The following is a 20,521-nucleotide window of genomic DNA, read 5'->3' as shown; positions in this document are numbered from 1 at the left end:
GTTTTATAAACAGCCCCCATAATCCATCAAAAACTATTCCCATTGCAATAATTTCTAACCACCCTCTTCACAATTAGTACATGAGTCTTCTCCTGATCTCTGTCAATCAGGGATAACTCCTCTGAAGTCCCTTAAAGAATATGACCCAATTAATCAATGCTAATTTAGCTTCCATCAGCCCTTGCCTTGTGCATATTCACCTGCCAAGAGATTTAAAGCCTTATCTTGTGTCCTTTAACGTCAACGTGCCAATAAACCAGGAACCAATTCTAAAATATCTAAAGGCATCATTTATGGAAACAAGTGCATCGGATTTATTCAATACAAATCAGGACCTATTCATCTTTATTACAAAGCTGAACCTGCCAGTCATCTAGTACAAATTTCATTGACAGTCATAAATAAATACCATACTTTGTATTACCTACAATTATAAACCACTTCTCTTAAAGTATCCAAACAAAAATATAAAGATCAATATTAAATTGCAGGGTCTGTGTGGTGGTAGTTTTTTTTTTTTTAAAAGAAACTGAAATATACCAAAACAGTTCTTAGATGCCATCTACTGTGCTCCTTGTCAGGAAAGCTACAGGACAAGCTCAAAAAGCTAAATGTTTTCATGTAAGCTGCGGTGCTGCCTCATCTGTCTATTCATTTCTTAAACAGCTGCATTTTCCTGCGCTTGACTTGCAGAATTTCTGAAGCATCAGGGTTGACGCTGACCTGCTGGGATCCTCCTGCCTCTGCCCGCTCCTGCAAAACCAAACCAACTAAGTTGTGGGGAAGAACCAACATAAAAGGAGTGTTTTATTATCTGGTCACAGCTGAATTTAAAAAAATCCATCTGGCACAAAAATGAGCAAAATAAGGATTATTACTGCACTTAGGCCAAACTCCTGTCCTTAGCTATGTGAAAATAGCTAACACAGTTGTGTAGCTGAGGGCAGACGTTTGCTACTGGGTCCCCATTTCTAATTTACACCCTAAATAAGGAGCAAGCAGTCGAGAGCAATGAGGAAGTGTCTCTGTGAAGGGCAGCTGAGTCCTGTGTGTGGGACTCAAGCTGTCTTATTCAAGTAATAGACTTATAATTATTCCCCCTCATCACTTTGCAGATGGGGAGTATACAATGTGTGTCTTATATTTCTCTTGGGCTGGTCTTGTTTAGAAAAATAAACTTTAAAAGAAACAAAAAATGAAAAGGTAATGCTGCTATTTTATTGGAGCATAATATTTAACAGTATCTGGAACACTACCAGGATCATATGCTCCTCTGCCATGCAGCGGTGTGAGGGAAGTAACAAATTCGGGGTGAAATCTGAGAATGGGGAGAGAGGAAATGCTGGAGAATCTCTACTCTCCCACTCCATGCGTTAGGGGCTTTAATCCCCTGCTCCCCTTAGAGCTGCAGAGTGCTGCATGCTCCCCCCACATCCAAGTAGATCTCTAAACAGAAATCATCCTGCAGTTACTGCCATAACACTGCCGCAAGCCCACCCAAAGGGGCTTTCAACATGGCTGTCAGAGGGGATTCAATGGCAGAATTGTTCCTAAAGGCACCTTACTGAAATTAGGGAAAGGGAAGACCAGGGGAGCCATGCAGGGACTTAGAGGCCCCTGCTCTCCATAAGTTCCAAGATCCCTGTGGACCGAAAGCAATCCATAGGACAAAACCCTCTGTGCGTTCCACAGGGGAGCCAAATCCTGTCCACCCTATGGAGTTTCCTAGCCCCTCCCTGGAGGCTGACCTTCATGGAGAGTGACCCTAGATTAGGGTTGAGGCACAATGGTAGGGTTGTGTGGGGAAAGCATGAACAGACACTGCCCTTGTTCTGTGGTTAAATAACAGGGAGACCGCAGTCTCCAGGGTCTCCATCTGGTCACTTTCAAAAGTGCTCAATGGGATGACTGCTCAGATCCTGTCTAGGGGGCTGTGTTGTGTCAGAGCTTTTGTGAGAAGTGCGGTTTATTCCACTTACCACTCCGTGTTCATATTGACCATAAGTACCCCCAGGTGCCATTCCCTGAGCATATGCCAACTCCGCAGCTCTTCTTGCCATTTCCACTTTATAAGAGCCTGGAGGAGTCCAGCCAATGCCTTTGATCCAGTTCAAGTCAGACTTGTATTTGACCTGGAAAAATGCAATAGACACGACTGGGTATTATCAGGTGTGGCTCTAGTTAGACCACACACATTAAACGTTAGACAGGACACATGCCAGGTCCTACAGGATCGAGACTCAAACAGCTATTTATTCTTAGAAAACGGATGCTCCTTTTTTTTTTTTACAATAGGATTTTTATAATAATCAAGACTAGTAAGCAAGGAAGGGCCTACAAGGATCACCAAGAGTAGCTGATAGCACCTAGAGTGAGTGCTGCAGACACAGCCGATAGAGCAAATATACTTACATCACTCTGGAGTTTGTAGGCCTGTTTTGCATGCTTCAGATTCAGCTGCTCAGGATCACAAGTGTACTGGGGCAGGGGCTGTTTGTAGTTTACATTGCTGACTAGCTGCTGGCTCTTCTTAGCATGGATGAATCTGGGCTGATTAATGTGACTCGTGAACTGTGTCCTGTTTTGGGCAAACTCCTTCTTGTATTGGTTGTTGCTCTGGAGTTTTCCCACCCTGATGAAGTGCCTCATTTGGGGATCGTCATTCACATTACGGAATCCGATCTGTTGGCCTTTATCTCTCAGGAAGGCCTCTTTGTACCTGAACTGCAGGGCATTGGAGAAGGAAATCTCATTTGTACATTATCATACAACTGCCTTATTAACTGAATTCCCACCCCTCCCATCAATAGCTCTCTCTTCAGCAGGCACAGGATCCCTTCTGTGCACTTAAACCAAGAGGAGTCTGAGCCGTGTGTGTCTATATTTTTTTTGTAAAAAAGCCATTATTTATAGTACAACTATGTAACCACAGTAGAATAAACTCGTTGGTAATTGTTAAAGAAACAGGAAAAAATGTATGAAACCACCACACCTGCCAATGTAGGAGCATTTCTTGGAGAGCTGTCTAGTTTTTGCCTTGAGCTGGCTAGTCCGTTTATAAATGACTCAAGCAATGCAGTTTCTGTCACTGCAATTTCTTTGCCTATGTGTTCACAGCCTGACCCAATATCGTGTGCGTTCACACTCAGTCTAATAAGTGGCCTAGATAAGCCCACTATTTTGACTAATCAAAATCTTGTACCCAATTTACAGTACTATATCATCAGAAACCTACCCCCCATGACTAGGTCCTTCAAAAATACCCCTGTCAAGTACTGTATATTATGAAATGGCATTCCTAGTGGAAACCTTCTAACTTAATTCTGCACAAACATCTGGTTTGACTACATAACCACCTCATTCAAACTGGCCTCCAAGACCCACTTTTTATGTCAGGGTTTAATGGCTTTGTAGGAGTGTATTTTGTAAACTGAACACTTCTTACATCACTGGCAATTTCTCTTGAAGCTTTAGCTGTCTGGAATGGGATGGCCTCCAACCTAAAACCATAGCCAGCCGCCCTTGTCTGTTCCCAAGCTGTTTTATACATTTTCTGTGTTAAAAAGAAGAGGAGAAAACTGTCAGTTTATTAAATCAATTTTTGTGGCTGCAGTAATAAATGTTTTATTCTAAAGGATTCATTGTAATGATGAATCTGGACAGCAATCTCCAGAGATTTGGGATCAGATTCTATAGCACTTCAGTTTCTTTCCTATTAAACATAATGATGAAATCTCTCATGTCTAAATACAACCATCAGGATTTCTTTTTACATTTTCACATGGATTGGTTTTGCTTTTATTGAATTTCTATTAGCGACTTTGATGCATCAGCCACATCAATATTGCATCAATATTGCCCTTATTCTGTCTTTTGATGCATCCACTTCTAGTGCCTTGGGTTTTGTGTCTTCAGAATTTCACGACCAGAGTTTCAGTAACCAGTCATTTCAAGCTTTTCTAATGTGCTCTGTTTCAGTCCCATGTTATATGTGGTTTCATTAACTCATCTGGAACAACATCTGCCCGTAACACATTGGATATGACTTTGAGGCTGTGAAATGCATTCTCAAAGTGAAAGTGCTCTAGTTCTGGTTCTTTTCCAAGTAGTGGTATTTATACAATAGCTTTCAGAGTGGATAGGATGCAGTGTCAAATCCTATGTGCTGGCTACATAAATTGCTGTATCTGATTTTTTTTAAGTCTCAGCGGACACTTCTATTTTTTCCCTTTCTAATTTTATTCACCTGCACCCTCTGAGACCAGGGCTGCCCGGGGTGGGGGTGGGGGGCAAGGGGGCAATTTGCCCCAGGCCCCGGGTCCCGCCGGGGCCCCCACGAGAGTTTTTTGGGGCCCCTGGAGTGGAGTCCTTCACTCACTCTGGGGGCCCGGAAAACTCTTGTGGGGCCTGGGCCCCCGGAGCTTCTTCCGCTCCCGGTCTTCACCAGCGGGGGGTCCTTCCGCTCCAGGGCGGAAGGACTCCCCACTGGTGAATTACCACCGAAGTGGGACCTGCCGCCGAAATGCAGCCGGGTCTTCGGCGGTAATTCAGCTGCGGGGGACCCTTCCGGTCCGGGACCCGCCGCCAAAGTGCCCCAAAGACCCGCGGCGGGGGCCCCCCGCCATCGAATTACCGCCGAAGGCCCGGCTGCACTTCGGCGGCGGGTCCCGCTTCGGCGGCGGGAGGCCCCTTGGGGCACTTTGGCTGCAGGTCCCAGAACGGAAGGGGCCCCTGCCACCGAATTACTGCCGAGGCAGGGGCCCTCCACTGCCAGAATCCTCTAGGCGGCCCTGTCTAAGACTGCAGTCTAGTTTTTCTGGTGTATGTTTTACATCTGAGCACATCACCAATATACATTTCAAGTTCTAAAATACATTAACCTATTTCTTATGTTTTGCAAGTGAAGGTGGTGTTTGTGCAAGACAGCAGGCTGAGCCAGCGGACGTTCTGAACAGTTACAGGATGGGAGGTGCCAGTGCAAGGCCCACTAATCTGCCCTAGTACTGGTTCAGTCTCCAGACCCAATCTGCCCCTTGCTTCCAACCAGGAAGTGGAAACTGGGACTGTTGTTTTTCACATGCAGACACCTACGAATGGACTGAGGCCACTCTGTAGCCTCCAGATGGCATGCAACTTTTGGTCATTATTTGTGTGGGCTTTATAAAACTATCTGCTGCAATGTGCTGAAATGTGAATCCGATGATCCTTAGTCTCTCCCCAACAATGGTATTTGCCCAGATTCTCAACTTGTACCCACAATTCCCCTCTACATTTAGTAACTGCTGGGTACAGGCTGTATGCTACATCGCAGTCATTTCCTGTCTGGCTTTTTTTTTTTTTTTTTAATGTAATCTCTCAAAGCTTTTGAGTTGCCACTGTGAGTCTTAATATTACATGGGTCCTTTGATCTGGAACCCCACGAGTCATTTTCTTTATCACAGTGTGCAGAGTTTTGTCCTCATCCTCACACATTACATCCATTTGATTCATAGTTATCTCCACAGCTTTAAAATATCAATGGCTTTTTGTGTACTGTAAGGTCATTCTCCCTCAACAGCCTTCCATGTGCAGCACATGATCCAATTCTGTAAATACCACAAACAATTTGATGTTTAATGAAAGGCTACAAAGATCTCCATATCCCCACCGCTCCTCTGGTAATTCTAGTTCAAATACGTTGGTATCCTGAGAAGAAACATTACATGCAGATCTGACAATTATGAGATTTGTCTAGACTTGGCAAAACTGCTTTAGCTGCATGAGCAGCAGATCTTCTTTACTCTTTTCCTCAGACATGAGTGAGAAGGTTTGTAAACCAACAAATTTTCCTCCCCATATTAGAGAGGATAACAAGAAATATATTTTTAGGCCTCACTTGCACCTCCATAACTGGCCTTTCAGCCAGATTAAGGCTCAAATTATACAATAAAACCTTACATGTATTTTATACACAGAAGGAACCAAAGCATAGTGAACTAATGTAGATCCAAGGATCTCACTGCCCATCACTGAAATGTAGCCCCCAAGAGGCCAGCTGTTTAATTTGCCCAATAATTACAACTGGATTGAAAGATACAAATTCCTGATAGCTTTCGACTCTACCAAATAGAATTGTTTCTCAAAGGAGAAGAGTTTTATTTCTCTGGTCAATAAAACTATACAGCCTTCCAATCCCGTCTGGACTCAGGTATGTCTCTATTGTCTTTCTGTATCTAGAGGAAAACTTCCTAAAGCCTGTTTTCCTTAATGAAGCAGTCCAGTTTATTACGAAGTCTACTGCCTGAAATGAAATGATCTGTCACTTACATCACTGATATGAAGCGCATTCAGGCGGGCTCTGACAAAATCTGGGTGGTCTGGAGGTAGGGTGTATCTGTGCATTGCATCAGAGTCTCCAGATCTGTACAGCCTCTGTGAAATCAAAAAGTATTCAGAATGACGACTCTGGTGCTGGCAGCAGTGTAGAGGAAAACCAATTGATGCACTACAATATAACAAAAAGTTTAAGGTCCATTACAAAAAAAAGAAACATACATCACTGCACTGGATGTAGCTATGCTTAGCGTGTATCAGGTCCGGAGAGTCAACCACTGTGGTGAACTTCATACTCCCTGGTTTCTGACGATACTTTGCCTGCAAGTGAAAAAAACAAGAGGATTCTATTAAATAGTGATCAAGGAGAATTTTGCATATGTGACAACAGGAACAAAATGGAAAAAAACCCACTATCCTCAAATCATGGTGTTAAAAACAAAGTGTTTTTCCTTTAGTGCCAACCCTTATTTTAATGCTGGCAAATGTCGTCCCATTGTGCCACTGCAGCGTGCACAAATAAAAGTTTCTTTTCTTTTTGCAAACAGGAGTTTTCTCTAACAAATTCACTTCTTATATACAGATCTCATAAACTCTGGTTAGGAATGGTACACAGAGTTTTTGCAGTAATAAATGATGCTGATTAGGCTAAATCACCCTTCTGTCGATGTTATGCACAATAGCACAATAGCATGCAATTTTAAAAACTGTAGCTCATCTGCTTAGCATTTCATACTGGTATTTACTGCATTTACTTGTATACATATTTTGTTTTTAGACAAGCATGTCCGCTGGAATAGAAAATATGCCATGAGTGTCACAAGTGGACGCTCATCTCCCATACTGCTCTTTGGTAACTTACACTTTGTATAAACAGGCTCCCACATCAAAAGGAAATGATAAGCTACATTCGTAAGTGTCATGTAACAAGGAGCCTTGATGGTAAACAATTCCTACAGAGGTGCCAGCCCATGAAAAATTTATCAGTACCTCACTGATGAGCTCTCCAGCCTTCTTTACATTTTCTATCTGTGGAGATCTTAAAGCCAGCCAACCAACTCCTTTCATGGAGTTCAGGTCTGCTTTATAGCAAGACTGTTAAAAATGAAAATGGTTAGTTTTTCTCAGTTTTGCATCCTCAGCTATTTGGTTTTTAAAAAAAAAAGACTGACCAATTCATATTAAACTTTTTGACTTTTTCATTCTCCATGCATATATCATGTCATAAAACCAAACTGATTGCATTTGTTCATTCCACCAGGAATTAAATAATGAACCATATGCAAGTCACAAGAGGAGGCCTCACAAGTGAATTAGCATGATTCAAAGCAGAAATAACCTGTTTGTATGGATGTAAAAGATCCCTTTTTAAAATAATTATCTGAAGTAGGTTCAACTCAGCAATACTAATTATTTTATCCAGTGCATGTTTTCTAATTAGCCAGACTTTGTAAGAGGACAGCAGTTCTCTGCACTATATGGCTTAGAGCCCCATCTACAAAGAGAATGGGCTAACAAAATGAATAGGACCAATTGTTAAAGCAAGTGGAAGATGAACAAAAAACCTTGAGGTTCTCCTCCAGACTCTGCAAGTGACTCTGCAATGGTGTGACTTTGACCAAATCATTGAACAGTTCCATGCCTCCAGCTCTCCATATTTAAAATGGAGACAATAGCAATTACTTATTTCAAAGGGGGCTGCAAAGCTATCAAACATCTCTTGGCTCCTCAGGTGACAGGTGCTGTATAAGTGCAGAACATTTATTCTTACTGGGAGGTAGATGGAAAAGTAAAATCTGTTGTCTCATCTGATAAGATCCTAGATTATTTGAGTGACATCCCTCGTCAAATCATCTTGATTGTTTTTCTGGCTTACTCGGAACATTTCAAAACACATGGACCCAAATCTCGAGGTCCTTATCAATTCTTTACTCAGTCCCTACCAGAGAAACTCTTATGAACTCCAGTGGTAAAGACTGAAGGGTTTAGACCATGGAAATGTTACTTTCGTGTAATGTAATGCACAGATTATCATAGTTCCTCTATATCAGGGCTGTGCGTGCCATTTGGTCCGTGATGTGATTTCAGGCGACAAGAGGGGATTGGATGGAAAGCTGGCAAAGGACTGGTGTAAGGCAGGCAGCCTGCAACAGCCCCCCAAATGCCATGCCAATGGCAGGGAAGCATCAGAGCACAAGGGTACTCCAGCCAGACTCTCAAAACCATTGTATACCTCTGCAGCACTACAGACCTCCTCTACACCTCAAGAACTGAAATGGACGTATTCCCCAACTGACCATCCAGCCCCTCACCAGACAGGGTCCATTCCCAACCTAACCAAATATAGCAAGAGGCTGCGGGACAACCCACTCACCATCATCACTGCAGATGTGAGGACCAGCTGTCAGATAGAGGGAGCCACCAACAGGAGTCTCTGTGATATGCTGAGGGGGTTGGTAAGCAAGGGGAGTCACAGGGTCAGGGCTGGAAGGCAGGAGTGGAAGGACTGATGGATTTGGGAAGGCAGCACATGGAACTGAGTGAGGTTTTTTGGGAGGTAGAAGTGAGAGGCTTATGGAATTGATGGGCAGGTTGAGCAGAAACCAAAGAGTATTTTATGCAAGAAATATGATATGTTGCTGACTGCAGGGGAACATTTTGAGGGACTTGGTGAAACTTTCTGCAATACAATCCTGACCCAAAAGAAGTTGGCAATGCCTGTTTTTCACCCAATGTATTCTCTAGTGGTTAATATCTGTGTGCAAACTCTGTGCAACTGTCAAAGCAGAGAGGAAAGAAATCTAAGGCTCCTCCCTCAACACAAAACTAAGCCCCCTGCTAATGGCTCTCTTTTTACACTGGAATCCTCCAGTTTCCACTGGCAAATCTTTTGCTTTCTTTCCACTCTAACAAAGAACAAAGACAATCGGATACATTTATAACACAGAGAGGCAAATCCAACAGGGATCCTTCAAACGGATCGTTGGCTTTCATCTGAAGAGATGAAGTGCATAAGACTCTTTCAAGGTGCCTTTTGTTGCAAAGAAGAGTATGGTTGGGATGTTACACTGTAGGTACAGTAAGTAAGAAAGCAAGATGTAAGCTCTCCAGAGCTTTGATTGCTGTTCAGACACTCTCATAAATGGACTCTCTACTACTATTTCTTCATCCAGATCAATTGACTCTAACAAATATCCTATCATCTGACCTCAATAAAATCTGGAGTTCAGCAAACAATCAGTTCTCTAAAGATGTGTTAAGAATTAGATCAACATCACAAGGTACATTCTTACACTGTATCATTCAACCTCGCTTTTCCCATGCAACAAAAAGGCAGCCAAAGGAGCTTTATGATGTGTAATTAGTTATCATTTAAAGAAAAGCTTTGTGGTCAAACTGTCAAAATGTAGCTATTTGCATGCAAGCAACTCTATATATGCAGTCACTTGTGCACACAATTTTTGAGTATTTTCAGTGGCATATGCGAACAATAGTGTGTGCAAGTGCAAATGGAGCACAGGTTTGCCCTGTGTATAGTTTATCATTTCCATAACATAATGGTGTGCAAAATCTGCATGAAACAAGCCATTTACATGTGTAAATTTGTACATACGTAATTAGAAGCTGAACTGACTCCTCTTTGAAAATGTGGCCATTGATATTACCGTCTCCATTTGCAAAAGAGCCTCCACAATTGACACTTGCAAATTAATCTCTGAATATAAAACCTACTTCCCAGTGCACATTTGTGCCTGCAGAAGACGTGGATCTAGCTGTGCATGTGATCAAACATTTTGTAGATGCACATGCAGGAGTTTGCAGGCGCATTTTCAGAGTGTTGGCATCAATTTGTGGTTTTTGTCAGTGGTAAGTTTTGCTGTTTCTAAACCTGTTTGCAATTAACAAGAGGGTTCTGTCTTTACCTCACTCTGTAGCATGTGGGCTCTCTTTGCCCACTGCATCTTCAAGTCTTCAGGGAGTGCTGTATACACATGAAATCTTTTCCTATAATCTTGCTCGCTCACTAAGGCCTGGGCTTTCCTAGCATGGACTAGATTCATCATGTCCATGGGCAGATGGTACTGAGACCAGATCTCCTGGGACCCTTTCTTATACTCCTGTTCGCTTTGCAACTTCCCAGCATGGAAGCAGTGTAGCAACCTGGTGTCATCCACAATGCTTCTGGCACCGATGTGCTTTCCTCTTTCCATCACAAAGTTGTGCTTGTATTGACACTGAAAATAAAAGGATAAGGTGCTTAACAAGCATGCTTAACTTCAGATTGTGCATTGTAATTTTAACTCCCATGAAATTCCCTTTTTAGATACTAGTTGTAAGAGGCCAAAAGAGAATGCAAAATCTACCCCAAAAAGAAACACTGTGCACACTGTATCCAGGTTTTTTTAACCAACTGTTCCTGGACCATAAACTGATTTGAGAGAGAAGCGTAGGCTACAGGTCTAAGCATAGGAATAAGCACCAGGAATGAGTGAATTCTCATTGTAGCTCTGACTCTGATTCCCTCTGTGACTGTGCATTTATCCTCTCTGCGAAATGGCAAGGATTATTGTTGTTGTTGTTATTACTTATATAGCATAAACAGTGTGCAGGGAACTTGAAAGAGAAGGTCCAGGCCTGGCCTGAAGAGGTTATAATGTAGTCTAAATGGAATAATAATACTTATCTACCATGCAGGGGAATTGAGGGGATTAAATTACAGTAGCTAATGTTTATAAAGTGCTTTGAAGATGAAGGGGCAAATTCAGACCTCCTGTAAGTGGACGTAATTTTATTACAGAATTGCAGATCTGAGGCTGCAGCCACAAGCACTATATAATCGCTAAGTATAGCTACTTCGTGAAATGTATATACTGTGACAAAGTTCCTTCTCTACTTTGGTGGGTCCTGCGCTTATTGGCGGATTTGTTCACCTCAGTGATCTTCCCCTCTTGTGGAACCCACAGTCTGGGTCAGCTCCTCCTGTGTCTGATCAGGAGTTGGGAGGTTTGGGGGGAACCCAGGCCGCCTCTTACTCTGGTTCCAGCCCAGGGCCCTGATGGATCGCGGCTGTCTGTAGTGCCTCCTGTCAACAGCTGCATGACAGCTACAACTCCCTGAGCTAGTTCCCATGGCCTCCTCCAACACACTTCTTTTATCCTCACCACAGGACCTTCCTCCTGGTGTCTGATAATGCTTGTCCTCCTCAATCCTCCAGCAGTACAGTCTCTCACTCTCAGCTCCTTGCCTTCTTGCTCCCAGTCCTCACCTCCTCCTCCTCTGGCTCCTCCCTGCCTGACTGGAGCGAGCTCCTTTTGTAACCCAGGTGCCCTGATAGTCCTCCGTTGCAGTGCAGCTAGGAGTTTAAAGTCACTGCAGGTGATCTCTACTGCCTTCTAAGAAAAGATCTTAATAGCTCCAGTGCCTTGATTACTGAGGCAACTGCCAGTTGTTACCAGGGGTACGGATTTGTTTAGCTGGGGCTAACATACCTGTTCTCAGTACTTTACTGTAGCCATCTGGCCTTGGCCCCATCACAATACATGTTAAAGCATTCAGATTTTATTCCCCTGGACATAATAAAATATGTAGCTCAATGCTATGCAAATTAAGTTATTTTTATTTCGTTTATAATTATTTGTGACTCTTATAAGTTGTTTACGAAATCCTCGTGGGAAAGGAAAGGACTTAAAACTAGCTACAGATAAATAGCACCATGTTCCTAATGTTGTTCTGAAATGATAATCCAAATCAGAGAAAATTCTAAAGATGAGGAACTATGTATTCCTTGCTGGGAAGTTATTGAGATATACATTTGCAGAAGTCCAATTTTCAGTGCCCAACTTGAGATGTCTGTGACCTGATTTCTGGAGGATCTGAACTCACAGCTTCTTTGACTTCAGGATAAGTTGTAAGTGCTCTGTACTTCTGAAAATCAGCCCAAGGCGGTGTCCAAAAAACAGGCAGAACACCCATAATTAGTGATACGTTGAAAGTTTGGAGCTGAAGATCTAGATCAGGCGGTCGACAACCTTTCAAAGTGGTGCCGAGTCTTCATTTAGTCACTCCAATTTAAGGTTCACATGCCAATAATAATTTTAACATTTTTAGAAGGTCTCTTCCATAAGTCTATAATATATAACTAAACTATTGTTGTATGTAAAGTAAATAAGGTTTTTAAAATGTTTAAGAAGCTTCATTTAAAACTAAATTAAAATGTAGAGCCCCCCGGACCAGTGGCCAGGACCTGGGCAGTGTGAGTGCCACTGAAAATCAGCTGGTGTGCCGCCTTCGGCACTCGTGCCATAGGTTGTCTACCCCTGATCTAGATAGATTAGAGAGGGGAAGAATTTCCCTACCTTGCGCTATATTTAAAATCATTGGATTTTCCCCAGATCTTTGACTGGGTTTGGTTTCTGATTAGCTGTGACTCTTTTTATTTGAAAAAAAAAAAATCAAAGAATCTCATTCATAAGTAATATAGTCTGTCTCACACTCGTCTCACATGGTTATAGGGTTGCTTTAATTCAGTAAAATTTGCCTTAGACATAGTTTCACATGAAGTTAACAGAAATTAGGCAAGATGGAAGGTTGAATCATTCAACTCACATCACTAGCAATTTCTCTGGAGGCTTTGGCAGTCTGGAAAGGGATCGCTTCCATTGTCAGCTTGTAGCCTTGAGCACATAGATTATGCCAAGATTTTCTGTACTTTGCCTAAAGTGGGAAAGGCACATGTAGATTTCTCTGTTTCATTTTTAAATGCATGAAAGAATGAACAAAGAAACCCTCTTACATTTTTTGTACAATTAGCGAGTCAATTTCTTACTACCAAAGGTTTTTTTATTATCTATAGAATATCTTATTATCTCAAACACACACGTGTAGCTTATTCTTTATGTAGATTTATTTTACTCACATATGTATACATGCTAATGGCCACAGGTGTACATACATCCAAATCAGAGAAAATAGAAATGGAATAGATCCAATAGGTCATCTAGTCCTAAACCCCTGCCAGTACAGAATTGTTCCTCAAGGTAAATCCAAATATGCGTAAGGAAAAAAACAAACACTTACATCACTGAGATTAGCTGCATTTATTCTTGCCCGCGAAAACTCAGGCAGACCTAGGGTTAGTGTGCAGTGATGCAGAATGTCTTCTCCAGCTGCTTTATACAGGCGCTAGGAAAGAGATTTGAGAATATAATTGCCACTCATTTTCTATAATGTTTAAATAATATAACAACAGTGCATGGCCTTAAATATTTTGCTAGAACGAAAGTACAAAAGAAATATTCCAAAGCTTACTGCACCTATATAGGTTTGTTGGCAGGGTTTGTGGTTTTAGAAAGAGATTTGGGTTGGGTTTATTTTTTTTATTTTTTTTGAGGGGAGGGATTGTTCCAAATATTAAGGAAAATATTTCAGAACTGTTAGTTCTATCAGAAATACCAGGAGCAGATATTAGGTAAGAGGGTCTCAATGAGGGGTGAACTGTGGGATGGTTGGATTTTCCCTGAAATTGGCATGTTTGACAGGTCACGGTGAATTTTTCAAAAATGAGAAAGAGGTTCTTGTTCTCAGATAGCATTAGGTGGGCTCTAACATTGCTTATTCAGTACTATGCAAAGAAGGTAGATTCTAGTACATTTTTGAGGCGGTTCATTTGCATTTTGTTTGTTTTCAAGTAGAAAAACCTGATTACAGGACTTCATCTCAAATGGAGGCTATCTATGAAGTTTTAAAGGAGAGATCTGATTGACAAAATGATACTAAATGTTTGTCCGGAAATAATAAAATATGATCTAACTGTGCCAAAGCACAAATCAATGATGCCTTCTTTCCTTTTGATGTATTATGTTTCTCAGAATGAGGTTCTCTCCCTCCCACTCCTCCTTCCCCAGCTCATTTCATTTTAAAAAGCACATTTTCTGATCCATGTTACTAGAGCTTACCTCATTAGCAATCATGTTGCTGAATTTTGCATGAAGGAGGCCAGGAGAGTCTGTCACCGATGTGTACTTGAAGGAATGTGGCTGCTGACGATATTTACTCTGAGTTCACACACAAAGAAAAATGAACAGAAGCACTAAACTGTCTTGTCAGATAAGGGACCTGTCTCCCTAATACTAGTGCTTTGGTTTTACTTCTTGTGCTTAAAATGGTGCTTTGTAAAGAATGTTCATCTATTAACCATTAGGCCAGTTTATCAATTGCTCCCATTAATCTGGTGCATTCATGTCTCATTAGTAACAATGAAGAACAGATAGGGAATACTGTATGGTTTAAATCAGTGTGCTGCCAAACTTGATGTAGAAATTTTATTATTTTACCTCTTCATGTCACTGGTCCTGACTACTGAAATCAGAGTTTCCTTGTCAAAGGCTCAATCCCTAGTTGCTGCAGTTGAACTTTCCACTTTCAAGTCTTTGGAAAAGTTGAGGTTTCACTTACTTTGAGGAGGTAAGTGAGAATTATGAACAAAAACCAGAGTTCATCACAGGGATCAAAGCACCTGATCAAAGTAGGGCTAGAGATGTGCAAACTCATTTTGCCTAGTTCCAAACCTATTTGAATATGGTCACTGGATTCAGCTTTTGCTTTGGAGAAACTAGCAAGGTGAACAGCAAGGAGAGAGTGGAGAAGGAAAAATCAAATTGGAAAATAGGGTGGAAAACAGAATTCTGAGTAGGCAGAATGCAAAACACAGAGAAACTCTGCAAAAAGGAGCAGAGTGAGGGCAGGGAACAATTCAATGTTCAGGTCACTCCAATGTGCCAGCCTAGCTTTTGGGGAATGTTACTATGTGTAATAGAGGGCACAGGTTTCCTCTTAGCTGGAAATATACTTTTTTATATAAAATAATGCATCTTAAAAATACTAACCACATGCATTCAGAACACAGGAGGAAAAGATTGTGAAAATAGTTAACGAGGTCTGCAAAACCTCGAACTCCAGCAGGTTCACCCACCTGAAATCAGAACATTAATGGTGTGATCACATAAAGGGGGAGGGAGTCTACCATTAATACAATGAGTCACTTTGCCAACCCAGTTTAATAAACACACATCTGGCAAATTCTTGTTTGTAGTGGAGAAATCAAATCCCTCTATTGTTACCTCACTGATGAGTTCAGAAGCTTTCTTCTTTCCTTCAAGTTCTAGGGCCCCTGGAGTAATACAGCCAACTCCTTTCATAAAGTTCATGTCAGACCTGTACAAATTCTATGGGGAAACCCAGGAAAAGTAATTTACAAGTTTGTATTTAAGATGCCCCCTCAGCACCCAGGTAGACACAATCTTACATTTTACAGCATCTCTGAGTTAGAAGCCTAGGCTATTAAAAGACAGCTCAAATTATCATAAAGGTGTAAAACTGATCGATAGGGGTATACAGAGGCATCTTTCTAAAGCACAACACTGCCTGTGGTGGTACAGGCCCTAGATTTGTAAAGAATTGTGTAGTTCAAGATTACATAGTAGGCCAAATTCGTCCTTATTAGAACTCCACCGATCGAGTAGATTTAGTCTTAAACTACAGTTTATAGGTCTCTTACGAATCAGATTTTTTAAAATTGTATGCAGCCTTCTTCTGGATATATGCACCAATTACATTCAGATTCATAGCAGGTCGAAGGCCACAGGGCAAACAGTTTACACAATTAACAGGCCCTTTAGAAGGCCATCTCACTCATTGGAGAATTCCTTCTATTGTAGCTCTTTTACTGCCCAAGTCCCAGACAGATACATGTCTCATTCATCAATGTAATCAAGGGAGAACAGTCCCTGTTTACTCCACAATTGCTGCCCAGATATATGTATCTGTGGATGTGATGGTCTGGAATATAACTATCATGTGTCAGAACCAAGGATAATCACTGGGATGACTTTCATTTACCTCACTCTGGAGTTTATAAGCTTTCTTAGCACACTGCAATCTCACATCATCCGTCACAGAGGTGTACTGGTGAAGTAATTTTCTGTATCCCTGATCGCTGACTAATGACTGGGCTTGCCGGGCATGCACTAAGTTTACCATATCCAGTGGCAGATGGAACTGGGTCTTCATATGCTCAAAACCTTTTTTGTATTTTACCTGTTATAAAAATAAATGGATCACTTTATAGACAGAGGTATGGCTTAAAATTCAAGCTCTGATTAAAGGGATAGTTTCCACATTCCTCCAATTTCCTATACAAATCATTCTCTTATTTTAATAAATTTCCCAGCCTATTTAAGTATACATGAAATTAGACTATATGGCAGTCAATTTTTGGCCAAAAAAGAGTAGTCATCGACATTATTTTAAAATAACTGCAATGTTATCTATATTTGGAGTCCTTTTAAGGCTGAATATAATTAAAGCTAAATAAATAAGTTATTGGTAAAACTGCAAATCTCACAGTTGATTCTGAAAAACTAATTATATTTTTACAAAGCACTAACAAACTCTTAAAGATATTTCATGATAATAAACCTATAGAGCAATATCTGAACCTTTTTTGGTAAAACCAGAATTAGCCCAGACCTTCACGCAAAATAGTTTTAAAATTCTAACACACTTGCGTAACCTTTTATAAATTTTTAAAATTATTTTCACAGAAGTCTTTGCACTAGTTAGTTCTGGCCAGAAAAAAATGATGAATTAGTAGAAAAATTCAGAGAAATCTTATTCTCATGAAATTTCAAATGACTTATGCTGACTCAGGAGGTTCAGATAAACATTCAGAGTTTTTGGTGCTAATCAAAATGATTTAATAAACTTGATGAGTGGTGCAGATGGTTCTTTATTATTTTATTAAAATCTGCTCCAAACTGACCTTTTTTTAAGGTTTTCAGATCACTAGAACTAATATCCATTGTTGGGCTTACAACAAAAAATATGATGTTTTCACCTTGATATAACCAAGCATTCCAGTATAAACCCAATCTAACAGTTGTTGGAGTTATGGAAACATTCCTATCTACTTCAATGAGTGCTGGTTGCACTGAGTGCCCCTCATGAATAAAACTTTTAAGCATGTGATCAGGCCTATTGACTTCAGTAAGACTATTCATGTCTTAAACTCATACAAGTGCTTAAGCGCTTTGCTGGATCAGGGTCATAGGGTCTGATTCTGAGTGGCACTGGGTAGTCACAATTCCCATAAGAAGTCAATGAAAATTGTGGTGCTCAGCACCTTTCAAGATCAGGACAATATACTGAATGTATGACAAAAGAAGCAACCTGAAATTCCATATGTGCAGTCAACATATAGGCTCTATAGAGTACAATAAGTAGAAAATACTCAATGTAAAAGTTAGATCTCCAAATTATATAGTTTAAATCCTTACATGAAAATTGGTAATTCTTCTTAACCATTTATAATTGTCCCTTGGTGATATATATACACACAGAACAACATACTGTATATCTGGAAACAGTTGCATGGAGTAAGAGGCCTGTAGAGATAATACAGTGTAGGGCTATTTTACACTCAGATTAATAATAATGTATTTAATGTAAAAGAATAATGCAATTAATATAAAGTATTTAGCCAGTGTAAAGGAAGACTTGAGTCTTATGTAATATGCCAAAGAACCTATCCACAGCAAGGTCTGTTTTCTATAGTCATTAGAAAATTGTTTCTACATGTTCATTCCCAGGTCCTTGTACTTACATCACTTTGTAGCAAAGCTGCATGCACTGAGTGAGCAATGTTAAGATCATCTTCCAAGCCCTGTGAGCCAACCATCTGTCCTTTCATTTTCTCAAATGCCTCCTTATATTTGTACTGAAGTGGAAAAAACAACAGAAGTTTGATAAGGGCCAAATAGCAAGAGAGGTGAGTTTTTGACCCAAAATTGAGTCTTGCTTTTTTTTTTTTTTTGGAACAGTAATTGAGCAAATGAACTGAATGAACAAGAACTGTTGAAGCAGTCAAGAAGTCTATTCCTCTTTTCGACACAAGTCATAGATGGTGTAAAGAATTCTCTAATGAAGCAGTTGTAAATCTTTGCACTATAAATTTTAGTTACACTTGCTAAGATGTATTATGTTTTGCCAAGTGTTAAGAGATGAACACTGAATAAATCTTAAGTGAATGTTGAGAGAGCCTGGTAAGTACACATCTTTCAGTATCTTGACTTATTTAGAAGAATATACAAATGCAGATATTTAGAAGCAATGTGGGTCCCACCACATGCTATCATATGATGGATATGACATTCTTTCCTAATGCATTTCTCTGTATATGAATACACTGGCATAGTCTTTTATATACATAAACCTGCTATACCTATTTTTTCAGTAAAAATTCAGTTCCAGAGGACTATGTGTTTTAAGAAATTAAAGTTTGATTCTGAAATCTCTCTTACCTATAGATTTCTGCTTCAAATGTAGTCTAGGTTGATAATGACTGAAAGCTGTCAAAAACCCTTATGGCTGTTCAGTGTGTATCTGCAATGAGTTGGCCATCTCAGAACTCCATATGTAAAAGCCCTCAGCCACCAATGACACCTCATTGGGTCTTTAGTCTCAGAAGGGCGGCCAAGAGTTGAAAGGAGCATAGGGCAGATCCCTTTCAGCATGTAGGATGGAAATACTGTTTCCATGAACACTGACACACCATAACAGAAACAGTCTGGAGTAGCTAGTATTTTATATTGGACAAAATTAGCAGTAATTTCACTTACATCACTTATGATTTCACTTGAAGCCTTTGCTGCCTGGAAGGGAATGGCATCCAATTTCAGTTTATATCCACCATCTCTTAACTTACTCCATGATTCTTTGTAGTGAGTCTGTTTGGAAATATTGAACAGCATTTAAATTCATTTACTACACAGCAGATTGACATTGCACCTTTGTTGTTATAACAGAAGCATCATTGTGTTTGCTTCATTTTATTCAAATAGATGGGACTGGTATAAATAAAGTTATCAATACAAGACAGATGTACAACAGAACACAAGTCTCAGTAATGGGGCTGTACCTCACTTTCTCGATTGTTCATTTCTAATTTGTCTAGTGGTCTGACTTATAGATTTATAGATTCCAAGGCCAGAAAGGACTATTGTGATCATTTAGTCTGCTCTCATATATAACACAGGACAGAGAATTTTCCCAAAGTAATTCCTACAGCATGTATTTTATAGAAATATCCAATCACATTTGATTTCTTATTTTACCAAGAGGCTAATCGGGCCACAGAATGATCATATATGAGGGACAGGAAGTACATACAGTACTGTAAAATTGGCAAGATACTCTAGGGATCTTTTTCACTCTTCCTCTGAAACATTAAAGGCCAGATTCTGATATCCTCACCTCACTGATATTCAAAGCATTTAATTTAGCCTGAAGGATTTCAGGAAGATCTTCTGTTTGTGTGTAATGATGCTTTATGTTCTCTCCATGCTCCTTGTACAGCCTCTGAAATGCAGAAGAATTTCAAACAGAACACACTACACATCTGATCACAGGTTCAGATAAAAATAATAAGGTCTGAGTTTAAGTTTATGAAAAGCAAAGAATGCAGAAAAGCAACAGCAGTATTAATAATGCAGGCAGCTGTATTCATCGAAAGGTCTTGAAAAGAGCTGAGGCCTGATATTTCTCTCAAGCAGGGTAAACTGGGAGTAACTCAACTGAAGTCACGTGGGTATAAAATCAATGTAAGACCCTAGATTTCTGAATATTAAAAAACTATTATCAATTTCATATGTGACTAAAGAGATAGCTAATTATTAACAGGCTATTCATTAAGGACTTGCAACTATGAAGGGCCTGATTTTGAGAGTGGCTGAGACACCTACAATTCCCATTGAAATCACTGGGAGTTGTGGATCCATTGGCACACCTCTTTAAAATGATTGTCAACCCTGAATAAATACACACAGAGACAGTCATCTAACCATCTCCTGTTTTATAGAACAAAATGGGACAATTACGGACTATTGAAAGTTTGGGTAGTCAATCCTGTAGGTTAACACTGCAGTTGTTACTACATGTGCTACCAATACGCATATTCTAAATAACAAACCGGTACTTGGCATACAATAAATGTTTTACTATATCTAAACCTTTTGTGTGGAGATACACCTTCTGAAAGATTTTTTCACTTTACCTCTCAGTTACCTCTCAGTTTCCCCTTGCATTTAGCTTTAGCAATGTACCTACTGGGAGGACTGGTACAGTTGTCCAACATTTTGACTGCTTTTTATCATTT

The 20,521-nt window shown here is 40.3% G+C and overlaps 1 protein-coding gene across 4 annotated transcripts in view; it reads right to left on the bottom strand.

Moving 5' to 3' along the window:
• Nucleotides 1–290: 290 nt before the first annotated feature.
• The window catches only part of NRAP (nebulin related anchoring protein), a 62,062-nt gene continuing 41,831 nt past the window's right edge, over nt 291–20,521 (bottom strand). For all 4 annotated transcript variants that reach the window (XM_032775144.2, XM_032775147.2, XM_032775146.2 and 1 more), the window contains 16 exons: nt 19,621–19,725; nt 18,987–19,094; nt 17,972–18,085; nt 16,210–16,407; nt 15,432–15,536; nt 14,268–14,366; nt 13,390–13,494; nt 12,919–13,026; nt 10,236–10,547; nt 7,303–7,407; nt 6,535–6,633; nt 6,307–6,411; nt 3,446–3,553; nt 2,413–2,724; nt 1,980–2,132; nt 291–753 (listed from right to left, as the gene is read on the bottom strand). In XM_032775144.2, coding sequence (XP_032631035.1) covers nt 652–753; nt 1,980–2,132; nt 2,413–2,724; nt 3,446–3,553; nt 6,307–6,411; nt 6,535–6,633; nt 7,303–7,407; nt 10,236–10,547; nt 12,919–13,026; nt 13,390–13,494; nt 14,268–14,366; nt 15,432–15,536; nt 16,210–16,407; nt 17,972–18,085; nt 18,987–19,094; nt 19,621–19,725 — 2,238 coding nt within the window. In that variant the 3' untranslated portion in view covers nt 291–651. The remainder of the gene's footprint in view (nt 754–1,979; nt 2,133–2,412; nt 2,725–3,445; nt 3,554–6,306; nt 6,412–6,534; nt 6,634–7,302; nt 7,408–10,235; nt 10,548–12,918; nt 13,027–13,389; nt 13,495–14,267; nt 14,367–15,431; nt 15,537–16,209; nt 16,408–17,971; nt 18,086–18,986; nt 19,095–19,620; nt 19,726–20,521) is intronic.

This window comes from Chelonoidis abingdonii, chromosome 15 (assembly GCF_003597395.2).
Source record: "Chelonoidis abingdonii isolate Lonesome George chromosome 15, CheloAbing_2.0, whole genome shotgun sequence".
Classification (NCBI taxonomy): domain Eukaryota; kingdom Metazoa; phylum Chordata; order Testudines; family Testudinidae; genus Chelonoidis; species Chelonoidis abingdonii.
Note: the sequence above shows the minus strand (reverse complement) of the source record. Positions and strands in the feature narration are given on the sequence as shown.